This window comes from Corvus kubaryi, unplaced genomic scaffold, assembly GCF_017639235.1.
Source record: "Corvus kubaryi isolate FWS band 111438036 unplaced genomic scaffold, C.kubaryi_AGA036_p1.0 37398, whole genome shotgun sequence".
NCBI classification, from domain to species: Eukaryota; Metazoa; Chordata; class Aves; order Passeriformes; family Corvidae; genus Corvus; species Corvus kubaryi.
Genome location: NW_024581137.1, coordinates 53,902,887 through 53,921,577, shown reverse-complemented (window position 1 = coordinate 53,921,577; position 18,691 = coordinate 53,902,887). Strand labels below are relative to the sequence as shown.

The 18,691-nt window shown below is 41.1% G+C and overlaps 1 protein-coding gene across 7 annotated transcripts in view; it reads left to right on the top strand.

The window, feature by feature from the left end:
• Positions 1–18,691, top strand: part of LOC121671600 (sodium channel protein type 5 subunit alpha-like) — a 215,225-nt gene that overhangs the window by 65,595 nt on the left and 130,939 nt on the right. For all 7 annotated transcript variants that reach the window (XM_042043575.1, XM_042043574.1, XM_042043573.1 and 4 more), the window contains one exon: positions 12,904–12,967. In XM_042043575.1, the coding sequence (XP_041899509.1) occupies positions 12,904–12,967 (64 nt within the window). The remainder of the gene's footprint in view (positions 1–12,903; positions 12,968–18,691) is intronic.

Below are 18,691 nucleotides of genomic sequence, written 5' to 3'. Positions count from 1 at the left end.
GACAGTGACACAGTGTCATGGGGTACCTCTGCTCTGACTGTGTGGACCTTACAGTCCTACATCTCCAGCCATTCACACTGTAAAAACCCCACATCTGACTCATGGAAGTTGCCTGGCTTGACCCAGGGCCCTGTTGAACCAGGGATTAGGCCAAGGGCAGCCCCACCATTCTCCACTGGTGACTTCTGGACCTTCTGCTCAATTCCTCTCCCTGTGGTCTGAGCAGTGCTGGAAACAGTGGTGTTAGAAAGGTTTTGTTCAAGGAATAAAAAGCTCGACATGGGTGTCTTTAAGGCATGATGTCGATGCAGCATTGTCACAAAGCTCTGGCTGAATGGGGGTTGTCTTTGGAACTGCCCCTGACCATCAGATTATGTGTCCTCTCAATGTCCCTGCATCAGAGGCCCTTATCAGCTGAAAGGGGAAAGAGCTCTTGGACTTTTCCTGGATGATGTGGAACCTGCTGATTACCCTATCCATGTTCCCTTGAGTTCCAGTTTGGAAACATGGAGTGAGGAAATAGCAAAGGTGTTTGTGCACCTGTGGTGGACTAAGGCACTTCAGGGCTCCTCTAGCCACAGATAACTGAGAGCTGTGTGAGGTGCTGCCTTCCCCTTGTCACAGAGGCATTGAGGGATAAAACAGTGATGGCTGGAAGCATAAAGCCCTGCAGTAAAGGTGAAAGGAAGAAATGGAGCTGTGGAGATAGTCTGGCTCTGGAAATGGAAATAGGGTAAATGTGACACAGGACAGTCTGTGTTAAAATACAGATAATGTCAGGGCCAGCTGCAGCATTGCTTTAAATGCAAGGAATTTTACAGCTGCTCCAGCATACCATGAGCAAGTTTATTTATGTGGTCCTGATATGGGGAGGAGGGCAGACACTCCCAGAAATCTGTATAGGAAATCCAGCAATGGTTAATAGGGTCATGAAAATATACTTGCTATCACTAGAGGAGATTTACCTATTACAAAGATAATCAATTTGGTGAGATAATGGATTAAAGTGAATTAAATTTTAACCATGTGGCATTACAAGGAAGTAATAATAATAATATAAATTAATATTTACATAATATCTGAGGATACAGACATGGTGCATTATGGCAAGCAGTTGTCACTTACTATGGATAGACAGAAATTATTTAAATAGTTAAAGCATTGAGGCAGTGCAGCAGACTCCTGAACACCTAAAAGAAGAGTAGATTTATAAGAAAAAAGTAGTGACCTCTGAATAAGAACAATGAAGCCTTCCTCAAAATGCTGAAGAAGGAGGCTTAGCTGTTAGGCAAGAAAGACCAATATAAAGTAGGATTTTCATTTAATGTTTACTATTGCACTAAAGCAATTCAGAAATGGAAGGACTGGCTCATTTTGTGACTAGATGGGATAGTGCTTTGTATTTCATTTTGCATAAGTATTATGGTGAAATGAAGTGACCGTTTAAAGGAGAGGCGCTGACCACAATTTAATAACAGTCCGAATTTCAAGTACTGCAGGGAATTAAGCAATACATACAGTTAGATTAAAGTGTAGGCAGACCAAATTAGATAAAAGGAGGACTATATTAAGAAGCAGAATCGTGTCAGTGTTTACTCTGAAGAGGAACTAGAGAAGAAAATTGGCCAACATGTTGAGATAGTAGAGTTCACTCGAAGGGAGCACAGACAATTACAAGAGCTCTTTGGAGATTTCAAAACCAGTGTGGCTGAGTCACTTAGTTTGGAGCAGGGATGTTAATCTAAAAAACCCAGAAAAAAGAAACCTGAAGTACTGTTAGAGATCCATAATAGTACTTTATAGAAAAAGGGGGATGTAAAGAAATAAAGGAGTGAAAACCACTGAAAACTAAAATTGGAGAAATTCTTAATTCTATTTATCAGGGCACCAAAACAGAGAATTAAAATGAGGTGATGTGACAGTTCTGCTCTTCTTGGAGAGCAAAAATTTGCTTTGGATTCTTTAAGAGTGTTTTTAATGTTTTAAAGGGCAGCAGGGAGTCTCTGAAATGGCAGCAGCCTCCTCCTGTGCCTTTGAACCTTTTTTTGCAAGAATGAAAAAACAAAAATCAGTAAAACCCCTTAAAAGGGTAATACGGGGAAGAATTGCTTGGTGCTGCAGAGGAAATAGTTGAGACTGTTAGTCATGAGGTGTGAAGAAAGATAAGAACTCAGTTTTGAGTCTTTCAAAGCCCTTTTCACTTTGAGATAACTGTGTGCTGTGGGCACTTGCTGCAAGAGACATTTTGGTTTGTCTCTGGGACAGCCATCTGGGATGGCCTGGGAGAGCTTCAGGTCTGCTTTTTTATTCAAAACTTACTTCGTATCTGGACAGAGTTCTGCAGTCTTTCCTTAGCTGCTTTCAGCCTCCAGTCTGGAAATTTTTTTCTCATCTCTCTTCTCGATCCTCTCATTTTGGTTTTATATACGGGGAAAAAAGTCAGTTTGCAAACTTAGCATCATCACTGGCTTAACCACAATTATCAAGAGTGGTAACTCTTGATTTTTGGTTGATCCTTGAGGAAATAACCACCACGATCCCAGACTTCAGGAGCTCCTTCCCTTAACCCCATACACAAGACCCAGAGGTGCTTTCCTCTTCTACCAGTGTCTTCACCACAATTAACTTGGTTGAGGTGCAGGTGCTGCTTGGCCCCTCTGCTGCCCCTATTCCTGCCTCCGCCTCCAGGAAAGGCAGAGTACCAGCACTAGTAGTGGTGGTGTAGGAATTGTACTGGCAGAAGAAAAAACCTATTTTTTCCCCTAAATCTTGTCAGTCCTGCATTGCAAGGTTGCTAATGTTGAGAATTTTGGGGTTTTCCCCTCCTGTCTGCCACGAGATGATCATACGCTGAATCCCATAAGGAATTCCTGCCTGTCCACCCAACACTGCTTGTTCTTGCCATCATTTCAATGGCTTCTGCAGCTGGAGGAAGTGCCAGGAAAGTTGGGAAGAAAGAGGCAAAGCTTACAAGCATGGAGATCCAGTGGAAAAATTCAAACTGGCTCCTATTCAGGTTCACTAAACACTGGAATACAAAGTCCTAGAATACAAAAGTGTCAGCAAATATTCCTGATTAGACTGTCAAAAAGGGAAGTGTCCTGGCATTGTGATTAAAAGCTTAATTCTGTGAAAGAAACTTCTGCTAAGTTACTGTGGGTGCCTCTGGTGTCTCAGCTTAATTACTGAGCACAGTAGTCATCATAAGATGAGACAACTTTTTAGTCTTTCCTCAACTCACAGTGGAGATGCAGGTCTAAAATCTGCCTCTTCATGATGAACAAGAGAATTTTTATATTCTTTCCACCCTTTTAAATGGCCCACAATTTAAACAGCAACCTCTAAGAAGGCTTATCAGAAAAATTATTCCATTCTGTTTTTGTCTACAATGAGCAATGCTTACCAGTGCAAACCTAGAGAGGAGAAAAAATGAAGATTAAGGCAGAAGCAGCTCATCCGGTCTCCCAGTTTCCTCTGTATGACTACTCTTTGAATGAATGGATTGAGGGATGAGAGACAGCTGAGCATCAGATAAAACCAGACTAAAAAATCCTTCATGTCAAGTGCCAATGGTAAAATTAGAATCATTCATCTGGGAGAACAGTGACTACTGATAGGTAATTATTTTCCTACCTGCGGTTCTAGATTTGGTAAGAGATTGCGATCAATAAGCCCAAGGAGGATTATTTTTAGACATTAATAATAACAAACCTGGAAGACCGAAGTTTTAGATGCAGCAGTGATTGTATACAAAAACGAAATAAAATGGGAAAAAAAAATGTTGAAAACAATCATGGTTTACATCCACAACATTATGAAAATTATGGGATCAATATATCAATATCAAAGTCGTTGAGCTGTTGGTTATCATTAGAAGAGTTAATAGTTTATAAATACCAGCTGACTGAAAAACTGTGAGCCTAATTTCAATACTTGTAAAGATTCCTGGGAAAGAAGCTCCAAATAACAGTCTTGAAAGCCTGTCTTGGGCTGTGGTGTTTAAATGAAGGACGTATTTGATGAAGTGAAGCTTTATGAACGTGTGAGAACCAATCAAAAGCTATAGGATGTCAGATATGTCACTGGCCTAGAGATGGACCAGTGGGCTGAGTGTAGTTGATTCATGTAGCTGATGATTTTAGAATCTTTAATGTCATTTATGTATTCCATTATGAAAATGGATTATTGACTAGTCAGTAAGTAGAAATCTGAGTCCTTTTGTGAGCAGGGCCTAATGTAAGGGCTGAACACATAAGAAAAAATGCTTTAGAAAAGAACCTTAAAAATATAATTAAGTTATAAAGTCGCTTATGGAATGACAGTCTTAAACCCCAGCATTTTCTTTAGACTAAATACCTTGTTTAAGACACTCTGAAACAGTCTTGTTTTCAAAGTGTTCTATATATGTTTTCTCTCAAAATCAGAATCTTTTAAGGTAAAAAAGAGCAACCCTGTAATTTTCCTTAGATAGTGCTGTCCAAGCAATTGATATTAAAAAAATATTAACGAGTAAGAAGAATGAATATTCAAGCTTTATGAACATTTTACTGGGAGGAATCAGCTACTGTTTATATAGTTTAAAAGAGGTATTTCAGGGCTGTTATTTTTTTCTTCCAGACTAGTTTCTTGCATTTCATGGCAGTGATTTTTCTCTTCTTCTAGACTCAAATTGTGTATTTAACAAAGGTCTGGGGAAAAGAACAAAACAACTTTAAGTAAAAAAATAAAAATCCAAATCAAGATGAATGTAATATCTTTTATGTCACCTCCAGTTAGACCTGAAAAACTTATGGTTGCTTCAGGTTCTAGATTTGGAAAGATGTATAGAGTATGTGAAGTTTTGGGGATTATGTGAAGTTTTGGGGATTATGTGAAGTTTTGGGGATACCCATCCAAATCATGGTCTTCTTGGGCACTTGAGAAAGGATCAAAGACTTGTGTGGAACAGATGCTGAGGCATAGGTCTGTGAATATATAGAAATGTATGTCTGCATGTAGATGAGACTGTGTGTGTCTTCTCTAAGCTCTGTGCCTGGTGGTTATCGCTGCCTGAATGAAATAATTTTTGTTTCCAGAACCACTGAAATGGAGCTGTATGAACAGATACTCTGAATCTGGATGAGAACTGTAGAGAAAAGAATTTTGTCCAAGTCAGATAACAAATGTAGACAATTTGGGGAGAGCTAAAGTGTTTGAGGCGTTGTCTGAGGTGGTAATAGAAGACAGTGAGTGTTTGATGAATAATTGTGGAGGAAAGAGAGAAGCAATAAATCAAGTTGGGACTGGAATAGGTGTTTTATTATGTATGATTGTATGTGAACCAGTGATTAAAACAAGGAGCCTCCCTGGGCTTTCAGACTCTGCTTGTCAGCATGGGATCTATTGACGTTACTCGATTTTAACTGTAAATGTTGTGGCTTTGTTCGAGTGCTGTGGGTCTTTTGATAAATAGCTTCATCAATGCTCAAAACTTAATGCTCTGATGTGTTACTAACATGGGTATTGTACCTGTGCACTTCAATGTTTTAATCTAAATAGAAAAAGAAAGCCCCATCAGGAGTGCAAGGATCAGAAAAACATAGGAATTGGTAATGTTGAATCCAATACAGCCTCTTTCTGACCATCCAGTAAGATTTTTTTTTGGACTTGTGATGAAAGATGAAGTTCTTATACTGTAAATATTTGAAATATTTTGTAAAACAGGAGGATTTGTCCATCAGTTATACCTCTTTTGCTCTCATCACTGCTTAAAGAAAGGAGAGATCTACTTGGGGAAAGATCTGGCATGAAAAATTCAGACTAAACATTTTCAGTTTTCCTGCACCTCCAAATTGTTCTTAAACTACAGAATTAAAACACCACTTGGCTTGCACAGTGATGTGCTTTTAAAAGGACTTTCTGTGTGTCCATTAAGCCCTGTCCATGGACTGCTCCATGCTCCAGGTTCAGCAGTAAAGTGCATTGCAAAGGCAAGAGGCATCTTCTGCTTTCAGCACTCAGCCCAGGTGCAACATGAGCAGAGAATAACTTGCATTGTTGCTTGCTCTTATTGCACTGGTTTTAAGGAATAAATAAAGATATCTTTTCTCCTGATAATTTTCATCAGTGCTGAATTCCCCCAAGTGGGGTGGAGATAAAATATGGGAATTCCCAGGCTCAATCTGGCCTTGGCATACCTACAGCAGCATCTCTCTGTGGCACTGAACATCCCCATTTGCTCCAGAAAACAATTAATAGAGCTCAAAATATAGATATTTTTCTAATTTCCTATTAACATTAACTATTGGAACTCAGGGTATCCTTATCTACACAGGCAACAAATCTTTCTTTGAATGTTTTGTCCGCAGGGGCAGCCTGCAGCAGCAGCTTCAGCAGTTCAAATGGGAAGTACAGTGAAAAATATTTCCTTTATCTTCAGTTTTGAAAATTCTTCTTTTCTTTTCTCCCCCTCCATTTTCTTAAAGCAAAAAAACATTGTTATCATGTTCTTGTCACTAGGAGCACACAAAGCTCCCTGTTCTCCTTTTCTGGAATACAAGCTGGTTTTTACTGTGGTAGTCACCTTTTTTCTAGGATAAAAGATGCACATTTTTTCAATTGCTGCTCTTCTTAAATTTTCCCAGTCATTCTCATTACCTTCTCAATACTTTCCAGTCTGGCAGGTACCCTACTGAAAGCACTGAAAGTGGTATTTCTTCTGCATCATAGAGTCATTTAGGTTGGAAAAGACTTTTAAAGCCATCGAGTCCAACCGTTACCCCAGCACTGCCAAGTCCACCACTAAACTCTGTCCCCAAGAGCCACATCTACACATCTTCTAAAACCCACCAGAGATGGTGACCCCACCACCTCCCTGGGTAGCCTGTTCCTAATATCCAAACTAAACCTCTCCTGGTGCAACTTGAGGTTATTTTTTCCAGTCCTATCGCTTGTTCCCTAGGAGAAGAGACCGACCCTGACCTGGCTGCACCCTCCTGTAGAGGGGAATTGTAGAGAGTGAGAAGCCTTTCCTGCCCTCCAGGAGACCAACACTCCCACCCAGCTTGGTGTCATCTGCAAAGTGACTGAGGGTGCACTTGATCCCCTTGTCCATTTGAAAAGTTATTAAACAGAACTGATAGAAGCAAGCCACTGCTTATCAGTCCTTTCCTATATATTACTCCATCCTGGCTGTCCTGTATATCAATATTACACTTTTCTCTGATCATGGCTTCATATTACATAAAAGTGTTGACTAAGAATCCCTCCAAAAAAAAAAAAATCCGTCTCTCTTATCTGAATTTAGTCAGGGAATTTAAGGACTGACAAGGTTTTGGATAGGTGAGATTTTCTCCTTCTCTGCTTTACTTCACTTTCTGACAACTGAATATCCCACTTCGCATTTCTCCACTCTTTTGTTTTAGTGGAGTAGGTCTCTCTAGTGCTCCTCATTCAGTCCACACTTCAGATGTTATTTACCTGGAAAATACTGTGTATAGGAGATGTTGTTACCTCTCTGTTCACCCTCTCTTTCCATTGTACGTATAAATGTAACAAAGAAATGCAGGTGCAGCCCTCTATTAGCCCACAGATATCCTGCACACTGTCTTTTCAGCTTAATCCATGTTTTCTGTCTCTCAGCCCTTTTTTGATCCAATTTATTTGTTTTGTTTATCATAGTAAGTGCAGAAGTTAGTTTTTTTCTGTTTTTCCATCATCTGTCTGTAATCAAATGCATTCAACCTTTGTAGCAGCTTTTTATTTTAATTCTTTTGTGTGAAACATATGAAAAAATTCCATAAAACGCAAAACATCTAGAAAACTTCCAGAGAGCACACTTCAGCACTTTGCTACCTATTCATATGGAGCATATGTCTAAACAAGTGGTACTAAATGTGCTTTTAGTTATATGCTATGCACCCTACAGCCCTAAGTGTGTGGGTCTGAGTGACTGGTGAGGCACAGAGGCATAGAAGGAGGATATCTGAAGATGTTTAAAAGCCAGATGTGTGTTTATTGCTAGTCATCGTCTCCTGTCTCATCTTCCTGGGGATGCTCCTGGACTTGGCAAGGTCCCTAAGCCAATCTGACAGCATCTAAATTCTCCACTCTCCTCTAGTGCACGTCTCCAAAAGCTCCTGATGTGCTTTTCCTCCTCTCCTGATGTGCTTTTTGTTCCCTCAGACCATGTGAGCAGCACAAACCATGTACTGTGGATCTCTGAGGCTTTCAGAGCCTCTTCTAGTGCACGGGAGCCATCTAGCTCAAGAGGGCTTGATTGATATTTTTAGTGGCTTTTTCTCAAAAGGGGAAAATCTGTACTGTCAAAATTGGAGATATTTTCTGTGCTGTGGCGACTGCTGAGCCTGGCAGGGAAATTGCTTCTCTGACTTGTCTGGAGCGTGGGGAGAAGCACTAATAGGAGCCTACCAGAGAGACTCAAACTGAAGGAGACCACTTTCCTCCCACCACCTCGTTGTATGATTTTCTACAACCTCCTCCCAGCCCCTCCATATCTCCTGCAGGACAACTCATGCCTGGAATTCCAGGCTGTGTTTACCACAAAGTCATGCAGTTGCCAATGCTGTACATAAAGTTGTCCCCTTGATCTCTGCTCCTTCTACCCACCCAACCCTCTTGGCCATAACTCCTCCTGTTCCTTTTTGAACTGACATTTTGGAAATGTTCTTCCACATGGTTGCAGGGTATGGAGGCAGCAGAGAGCTGGGCCAGAAGGGGTTTCGCAGGGAAAGAGGGAGGACGGGAAGCAGGGAGAGGAGAGCACACAAGAGCCTTTGAAACTCAGCAGAAGGGTCAGCAGCAGCAGATGCCAGGGGAGAGCAAAGGAGAGCCAGATGCCCTGTCATGGGCTGAGCAACAGGAGAGTAACTGATTATTATAATTATTTGCAACCCCTTTTAGCCAAGGAGAACTAACTGGCAGTGCCATTTTTTTCCCAAGCATTCTCCCCTAATAACACCCTTAATACAGCCTGTTCCATGGCTTTTGTGAGGCATGTTTTTCATCTCCAAACTCAATTTCATTTATTAGAGGCTTCGCCGTGTGTGACACAGTGTGCACACAGCAAGTGCAGCAAGGATTCATTTTAATTATTGTGTATTACCACGAGGCAAAGTGTGTTTGCGCCCGTGGGCGAAAGGGCGAGGAGGGGGTGGTGTCTATTCCCTTTCTGTGCTATGTATCACAACTGTAAGGAGATGGAGCTTTCTGAACTGCATTTTAAATTTGGAATCGGGACGTTGGGTGGCTGTCAGTGCTCTGTGCCAGCCCCAGCGCAGGGAGAAAGTCTCCAAGCAGCCAGCGCCCGTGTGGCTGCAATAAATAGTCCGAGATAACAAACACCTCTCTGAAGTTTTTGTTAGAAAGTCAGCCAGAGGACTCTTCTCTGGGCAGTGACTAATGATATTTGAATGTTGCTCTTTATGCAAGTGTGATAATATAATGGGTTGTTGTTGGGTTTTTTTTAAAATTGGAATTAATTTGTTGTAAGATGAGTGAAAATAACATTTCGGTAGGACCTTCAAAGGAGGAGCATACACTGGAGGCAGAAATTGTGTTTTCTAAGCTGACTCAAACATTTTTTACTTTTCTGAATGAGAAAGTTTTGCTTTCCTTCATACAGAAATGAGGAAGGTTTCTACCTTGCAGTCTATGTACCCTACTGGCTTTCTGCTCAGTTGAGTGACAGAGGTGTGGAAAGCATAAGGTGAAGCATATTTTTAATTGGAAAATGCTTTTTTTTAGGAAGTTTGCATTTTTTTTTCTGTTAATGTGACAAGTAGAGATATTGTGAATGTTTTCTGTGTTAGAATCACCTGTTGTGGGAAGGAGCAATACAGAGATCTGAAAGATATTGAAAAATCAGAAAAAGTGTAGAATGAAACAGACAAAATGGTAAGGAACTGACTTTGGAAGGAGGATATGGCAGGAATAGAATTTGGGAAATAGAAATAGAATTTCATGGGGAATTTGTGTTTTTAATCACTTGCATATAGTGACTTTAAAATTATGGCCAGTGTTTTTTGCTTTGACAAGCGTAGGAGGCAGAGCACGGTCTTCTGGAGACCTTGTTATTCAGACCATTTTTAATTCTTTTAATATGACCAGATAGTTGCCTTGCTCTGGAAATTCCTGTAGAAAAATTCCTAAAAGGCAATGTATTGTTTATAACAGTGGCATCAATATTTATATTGATATAAATATACTTAGTAAAGCTGGTAGAAAAAAAAAATCAGCATTTGCTTTGGAAAGAATGGCACGTTGCATAAAGTTTATATACACACACACAGGTGCTACAAATCATGGTTTCGTGGCAATCATGGTTTTGGCTTAATTTTACTTGAAAAATTAAAGATCAAAAACCAAAAGCAAACACCTAAAATAGAGGGTTTCAGTTTTATTTTCCATATTTTTTTTCCTTTTTCTCTCAATCACAAGCTGAAATTTTTCAGTGAAAACAAAAAAAAACCCCAAAAATTAATTGCAATCTTCCAAGGCAATGAAAAATCATTGTGTTTTCAGGTGGTGTTGCTCAGTTTGAGCAGTTTTCAGAGAGAAAATCCTACTCTACATGAAAAAGGAGTTTCTAGTTCTTTGCCCACGTTAGAGTTAACTGATGGGAAGCTGAGGCCATGGGTTAATATGGTACCAAGGTGGTTTGTTCTTTAAAGCAAGAGTAAAAACCTTTGCTTCTTGCAGCCCTCTGATTGCCCAGCAGGCTTGATTGAAATCCAAACCAACAGGCTTTGAAGGAAAGATTGATTGTTGTGCACATTTTTGATAATGCAGCAATTTGTCTCCTTGGGTATAAAGCTCTAATCCCCCTTTAATTTTTCAGAGCGGAATCAGGGGCTCGCGTCTTGCTCAGCCTGTGGTTTGTCACAGTGGCTGTGGCACCTCCTTGCACACACCCCGTGGTGAAGATGTCCCTCCCAGCAGCACCTACACACCAGTTCCCCACCCTGCATTTCATGGGGCTCTTTGGCATCTGCCTTACTGCTTGTTTTAGAAATGTAAATGTTTAAGTCAACAGCAGACAACAGAATTTTGCCTGTTCTTGAGATTTCAAATTTCTTGTTTGCACACAGAGAATCCTTGTCCTCCTTAATTCTGTCCTCAGACTCTGTTCTTATCTTCTGATTTAGCTGACCAGGACATGTCATTTTGGTTTTCAACCAATACTGTGCTCCAGAATTTCAATCAAACCTCAAATCATAAAATCATAGAATGGTTTGTGTTGGAAAGGACCTGAAAGACCATCTAGCTTGGAGAGAAAGTGGTCTGGTGTGTTTGTGTCACTAACTCCGTGTATCCCAAATAAGATGCCACCTGTCCAGAGAAAAGGACAAGTCTTTTCCCAGAAGAACTGGAGGGTGAAAGGTGATGCAGACATGGCGTTCTCCTCCGTTCTGTGGTGATTGATCACCAACCCTTAACCACAGTCAATTCCTGTGTTGCTGTCACACAAGGTGTTTCCCTAGAAAGCCCACATGTCAGACAAAGGGGAAAAGCATCCAATCTGAGCAGGATCTGTGCTCTGATAACTTGTGAACACCATCACGTGCCCCTGTAACCACAAGCTCCTGGGCAGTAATTCTCTCTTGGCATGCAGCAGAGCAGGGCTTTTCCACTGCTCACAGCTTACAGAGAAAGCCACAGCACATCTGTTCAGTGGTTGAGCCATTGAGCATTCTCTGCATAGCCCGCCTGGATAAGCTGTCACTCTTGATTTTTAAAGCATTTCACAACAGAGGGTTAGCCTGGAATGGAGAACCTCTTGTGAGCAGCATCTGCAGAGTCCCCTCTGCTCACAAAGCCTTACTGTGCAAGGCTGCCACCATCACGTCTTAGTCAAGAGGGGATCACATCCTCTCTGCTGCAGCAAGCCACACCAGAATATTCACCTTTCCTCAGCGAGCAGCACACCTACGTTTTGAATTTATTATGTTTCTAGAGCAATGCTTTTATCTGTTCTTCCCTGACACCATCCAGGTGTTGGAGATGTTCCTTAGAACATCTCCTTTTCTTCACATTCCCTCTGGAACACAGATTTTTCTTACCCTTTTGAGAAGAAATTGGCCTCCTGTACTGTTATTTACTCTGAATGTTAGTCTTGGTTGGATGGGGATAGAAGAAGAAGTGTGTATGCAAAGTCTCTCATTAGCCAGGAGATGCTTATTTCCTTAAGCCTTATTGATGATCAGCCTGGGAATGAGCCACAGCACTTAAACTTAGCTTGCTCCCGAGTCTCCCTTGAGAAGTGTCTATCTCTCTCCATTGCCATTAGAGATGACTACAGTGATAAATATTTGTCTTTGTGAATACTTCCTTGTTTGTTTGATCTTTAACAGTGTGCATTTTTGTTTCTTTTGCTTTATACTGTGTGTTTTCTACGCTGAGCAGAATCCACCAGACTGAGGGAGTGGGCTGCTTTGTTAATATTATTACATTCTGAATTATAGCTGGTTACATTTTTAACCTATGATTCAGTAATTTCTACCACAGACTTCAATTAATATGTGTCTCCTCAGTGTAGAGACTGTTACAGGATAGCATATGGTGTGGTTTCATTACACTTACAGAATTTAGTAGCAGTGTTCTTGGTTTGAGCAGAGAGGGACACGGCTGAGTAGCATTTCCTAAAAACCTTGCCCACAGCCCGTTGCCACCTTATTCAACTGGTCAGATTCAGAATACAAACAGCAAGTGCTTACAGAGATTTGAAAAAAATATATTTATTTTTCCAATTTATAGAAGTTAAAGTTAGCAAAACAAAGCAAAAGCACACCATTCATCTCTCAGTTGCTGTCCCAATTGAATATGCTGGGTGGTGGATGATATTTTCGAACGTTATCATTCCCAGAATGTGTTTATTGAAAAGCCATTTCTCTATTTCTGTTGCAGTGAACTATTTCATAAAGAATGGTACAGAAGATGTGTTACTGTGTGGCAATAGCACTGATGCTGGGTAAGTACTTTATAAATATCTTCACTTCTGGTCTGGTTTTGTTATATTATTATTATTATTATTATTATTATTGCTACATTTTCCTCTAGTTCTGTCCACTTTTTACCAGAATGAAGTAGATATTTCAACTTCCTTGTGTCTACGCATAATAGGAGAGAGGATAATGACAATATTGTGCATAGTAACACAATCTTCTCAACTGCAGGGAAGAGAAGTTTCTGTGTGTCAGTTATTCAGGTTTAAAACCTTTAGGGGCCTTATTACAGTTCTTTTTCAATACATTTGAACTTCTCAGTAAAAAAATAGTGAAAACTAAGTAACATTTTGGCTGAGTGGAGAGTATTTTAATGGAAATGAAGCAGGATTATAAACAGAAAGCCTGGAGGGACTTAAACTGATGATGAATTCCTGGCTTTTGGCAAAGGAAGATAAACAGATCAACAAATGTCCCAAAAATAGCATGTTTTGGAGCTGGGAAGGTACTCAGATTTGTGATCTACATTTGCACTTGATTTGTTTGTAGACTACATGTATTTAATTTTCTCATTGTATAGACAGTGAAGAGATCCAGGGGTGTGCTAACATCCTCTGCACAAAGGACTTTATTCATATCCCTGTCATCTATAGATGCCAGTGGTTCCTCCTGCATCCCATCCTCAAGGGCCAAGTGCACTGTCAGAGCGTGTGATTTAATTTGACAGCTTCTCATGATCTTGATGGAAGTGAAAGAGTTCAGATAGGATGGAAAGAGATGGGATCTTGTGTGGTCAGAGGAAAATTAAAAGCCATGCAAAGATTGCAGGCTGTTAGGAACTGTAGGAGAAGGTGGAAAATACCTTGGAGTGGTGGGATAGAGGAGCTTTTGAGCCAAATATATGAGAGCATCTGAACCAGGGCGATGGGTGTCTTAAGCCAAGAGAGAGGAGGAGGTGAGATGATCTAGTTCTGGAGGGAGATGTTCTGAGCTGGTAGAACCAAATGCTGAAGACTGCAGAAAAACAGGGTTTAACTTAGGAAGAATTTAATGAGAAAAAAGGCATGTGTGTGCAGGGAGGCAGCAGGAAGATGAAGGGAAGATAAAATCTGAACTTGCTTGTGGACAAAAAAGCAAGAAAAGCCCTGAGGTCCTGGGGGGAGACGTTTTGCTTTCTGCTGCCACTGCCTGTATCTGTATTGACATCAGACAAAGGGAAAGCTCAGTGTCAGCCTTCCCTCTGCAGGCCTGGTGTGTCTGATCCATATTGCCAGCCTGAGTTAGACTCCAAGATCCTTGGGCAGCGGGCCATGCTTTCCCCTTTGTTTGTTCCTCGGGAGGTACGATGTCAGCATCCATTAATTAAGCCCTTTGTTGATTGTAATACATTGCATTTATCCAGGCTCAGGCAGAGCTCCAAGGCTATGGGGATGTTTCCTGGGAATCCCTGGATTTGGCAATCTGCATTGTGCTGGTGAACCTCAGCCTCTGCAAACCAATAGGCAGTAACATTGGGAAAAACGAGTGTTGTGCACAGCAACAATACTTTTTGTGTCATGGAATATCCTTTGTTCTCACTGATGACCTGAGCCATGGTGGTGGAATGCTGCTGCTCATGGGCAATGCTGAAAGAGTCAATTACTACTGCTTTGGAATTGTTCAGCTGGTGGGAAGTTAAATACCAATCCAATGTCCTTGGAGTATTTATATATTGGCAGCCTGTATGGATTTAAGGGTTAGTTTCTAGCAAGGCAAACCCACCCTGTTTCCTTCCCAGGAAAGTTAATAAATTGCAGCGTGTCAGCAAAAAGCCATGATAGGAGGAAACCTCTGGTGGAGGCACTGTGCCCACGAGAGAGTTACAGCCTGAACCAGCCAGGGGAGAACTTGCAGCTCCTGAGTATAAGAGGAAGAAATTGCCACCCTCGAACTGAGTGTTCTTGTACTTGTTTTGATAAAGACATCAAAACTGTCAGTGTTTGTGACATCAAGGGAAACCGGCTTTCCCTTTATGCCTCAGTTCTTTCTTCTTCAGCCTTTTGCTGTTTTAGTTAAGTATTTAATACCACTGGGTAAGGTTTGAGTTTAAATGCCTAAAAATGGGTAATAAATATCCCTACTTACTGGTTTTTTTAGCTCAGGACTAGCAAGTGTTGTCTCATCTGCTGTACATTGCACAGAGTAACTGCCAGTCATCCAGTTCCGTTGTTTAAAGACATGAAGATAATTGGAAAGATGATCCTAAGGCCCCAGGGGATGTGCAAAGTCATATATTCCCACCTGTTGGGACAGGGAAAGCATCATTTACAGGCTGACGTATCTAACAAGTGGATTTGTTTTCTCTCACCCTTCAATGATCAAAGCCAAGAGCAAGAGTGTTCAATGGTAAACCAAAATCTGCTTGCTTGGGACTTTCTGGGGCAGGTTGCACCGCAGGATCAGGGGAGGGGAGTTAAGAGGAAGTAAATGCATCAGGCTGTGGTTTCCTCTTTTTTTAGTAATGAATTTCATGACAAATGAGGACACTTAAATTGGGAACCCATCAAGGCAGCAGAAAGGTGTGGTAAGGAAAGACAGCTGGCAGGGCCATGTCTGAGTGTTCATAGTATTTGTGGAACATGCTTTTGCTCCCAGTTTGGAGCTTGAATTCATCAGCCTCTGGGATCCACTGAGGACCCAAAGGAAATTCAGGGAAGGGCAGTGTCGTGTGTTCTCTCCTGGAAAGATTTGTTATTAGACTGAGGGATATCTGTGTTGTGGCCAGGATATTAAATCTTGAGGCAATTGAAAAAGCCATTTCAGTGCATTTTTAAAAGCATGTTAATGACACTCTGAGGTTTGTCTGGTTGCTGTTATTATGGAAGAGTTAAAAAAAAGGTAATAATAAATCTGCTATGGCAATTGTTAGGTGATGAGACTCGAGTGGTCTAATGTAAGAGCGTGCAGTGATGGAGACTGCAACCTGAGCTGGAGTAGCAAGCCAAAATCAGCAGGGAAATGATCATCAGTGGATTCTATATCACAGGCAATCTAATTATCTCCAAGGTGGGGGCTTTATTACATTACTAGGAGGGACTGTTTTCTGAACAAGCACCCAAGCTGCCAATAAAGCAGGAGGTAATGGATCTAGCTAATATTGATTCCAGTTCAGAGGGGATTTGAATAGATGTATGTCACTCAGCTGCAGCAAACATGTCTCTAGTACTTGACCTGGCAGATATAAGGAAAAAACCATTTATTTGCGTTTTTAGATATGCTCAAGCAATCTCAAGAATCTTTGTTAAAACCATGCTGCAGAGACATGATAGGAATGTCAGGGAGATGGCAAATTTCTTAGGTGCACAAGGGCTAATCTGTCTGTGAGATTTCCCATGTGATGCTTCAGAAGCCTTCTTCTTGATTCCTGAAATTTGACTTTTCTTCATTTAATCAAACAGCACTTTCCTGTTGCTTTTCATTTTGTTTATCTGACTGCATTTTCCCCCTTGATGTACTGCAGGAATTTGTTTTGTGCTTACAGGGAACAGAGTACAATGGAAATAAGAAGTAACTTTTGGAGAAGAGGGGAAATCAAATGATTGTGATCAAAGATATTCTTTGGCTCAAAGTGACACGTGCTTGGTGTTTCACAATGAGCACATTCAGGAAACTACACTGATGGAAAAATTCTCTGTGTGTCACAGATTGGTCAGACTGGGAGCAGTGCTAACAGTAAGGCTCTCTTAACAAAAAAAAACAACAAAAAAGTAGTGTATTTGCAGAGTTGTTGATGTTTTTAAATGCATTTCAAGGTTAAATTTAGTAGTTCTTTTGGATGTGGCTGCACTGGGATATACACAATTTGTTTCTCTTTACAATTCCAGCTTCTTCTATTTGATTTGTTTAAAATAAATGGAGAAAGCTCAAATAGTCTGATTTTAGAAAGGGATTACAAATTCTGTAAATTAGCTTTTCAATTTAATCCCCAGTATGTAGCTTATCCAATTTTGAACACCTTGTTTCAGCCTCAAGGAAGGGGCAGTAAAGATCCAGCATAGTGATCAAGTATATGAGAGACCTTAAGGTAGGAGCAGAAGGAAGGAACTGCTCTGTCCTTAGTGAAATCAAGCCCTAGCATCAAGTGGAGCATGATTTGTGAAGGGTGCAGAGCAGCAGGTGACAGCAGACACCACTGTACACTTTATATATTTTTATTTATATATATGCACATCCTATGTGTCTGCCCCACTGTGTGAAAGTGGCCCTGCAGTGCAAAATTGCCACGAATCTACAGATGAGTATTTGTGGTGATAGTGACAAGGGGAAGGCTTGGGAAGGGAAGGGTAGCTGGAAGTGGTGCTTTGGGGTGTGCTCAGGGACCTACAGCAAGAACAAAGAACCTGCAGCAAGAGCAAAGCAGCACTTGGTGCCTGGCCCCAGGCGATGGGACAAGGGCAACACCAGGCAAGAAGTGAGGGAGCTCCAAGGCCCTTGCTCTCAGGAGTCCTGAGAGTCCTGGTCACACCTTCAGATCCAGCAAGGCATCCTGCTAGAGCACACCACCAGTGCACGGTTGCTGCCACCAGAACAGATTCCCAGAGTGGAGCAGATCCCTGTCAGGCCACAACAGCCCTCCAGTGCAGTTCCAGCTTGTCCCTTGTTGGTGACATTTAACCATCCAGTTTGGTGAGGTGACCAGCACTGCAGAGTCCCCTGCTTCCCCACAGAGTAAAGATTTTGGGCTGCAGCAGCGTGGAATTATCTGTCTGTGAGAGAGGAAGATACATTTCAGCTCTAAAGCATTTCCACTTTCATCCTGCTGTAATTTCACAGGGATGTTTTTCTGCTATGCTTAGGCTGCTGTTTTTATTTCCCCTCCTGCCTGAAGGTTTCGTTGAGCAATAGAAATAGCAAGGAAATTTGTCCATTAGGAGAAAGAGACAAGATGCTGTCAATGTACAAAGTAAACAAGCAGACATGAAAGAGAAACTTAAATTCTTTCTTTTCACTTTTTCACTTGCAATTACAACAAGGAGCTGGCTTTTCAGAAAAGTGTACATGTTTTAAGTCAGTTATGTCCCCTTTGGATCTCAAAGTCAGACTGCTTAATTTTTTTTTTTTCCCTTGCACATGATATGTCCTGTGTATTTAGCTCATGGGCAGGACTAGTCTACAAGATCATACTGACAATGAAAGCAGATTTGCATCATGTCTGTACTGATACTACCAAAAAAGACTAGTGAACAGGAAGGAAAAGCAGTCAGTAAATCTACTTCAGGAACAACAAGAAAGCACCTTTGGCAACTGCATCCTAGTAACTGTTGCTATAGAAACTTTAGCTACCTTTATTCTCACTATGACCTTGATTTTTCTTAACAGGATACATTAAAATAATGTACACTGTGGGGCAAGATTCTCTATGGTTTGGTAAATTCTGTCACTGAGCTCATTGCGTATAAGGGATGAAGGAATGACCATGTGTTGTAGCGCTCCTCAAAGTTTTTGTGTTAGTCCTAACTCTTTCTAAGGTATTATCAGAAAAAAAACCCAAAACCCTTTGTTTGCTTTTCTGTTGTGGTGTTTTACTAAGGTAATTAATACCCACACATAAAATTGCATCAGATGCCTGTTTTCATAGTCTCCATGAGCACCAAAAGCAGTGTTTTTGTGGCAGTTTCTCCACATCCCCATCCTGTCAGCGCGCTCGTTACACATACAGCGAGGCAGCACTTTGATCTCTCTGAGCTGTAGTAACATTCCTTTGCCTTTAT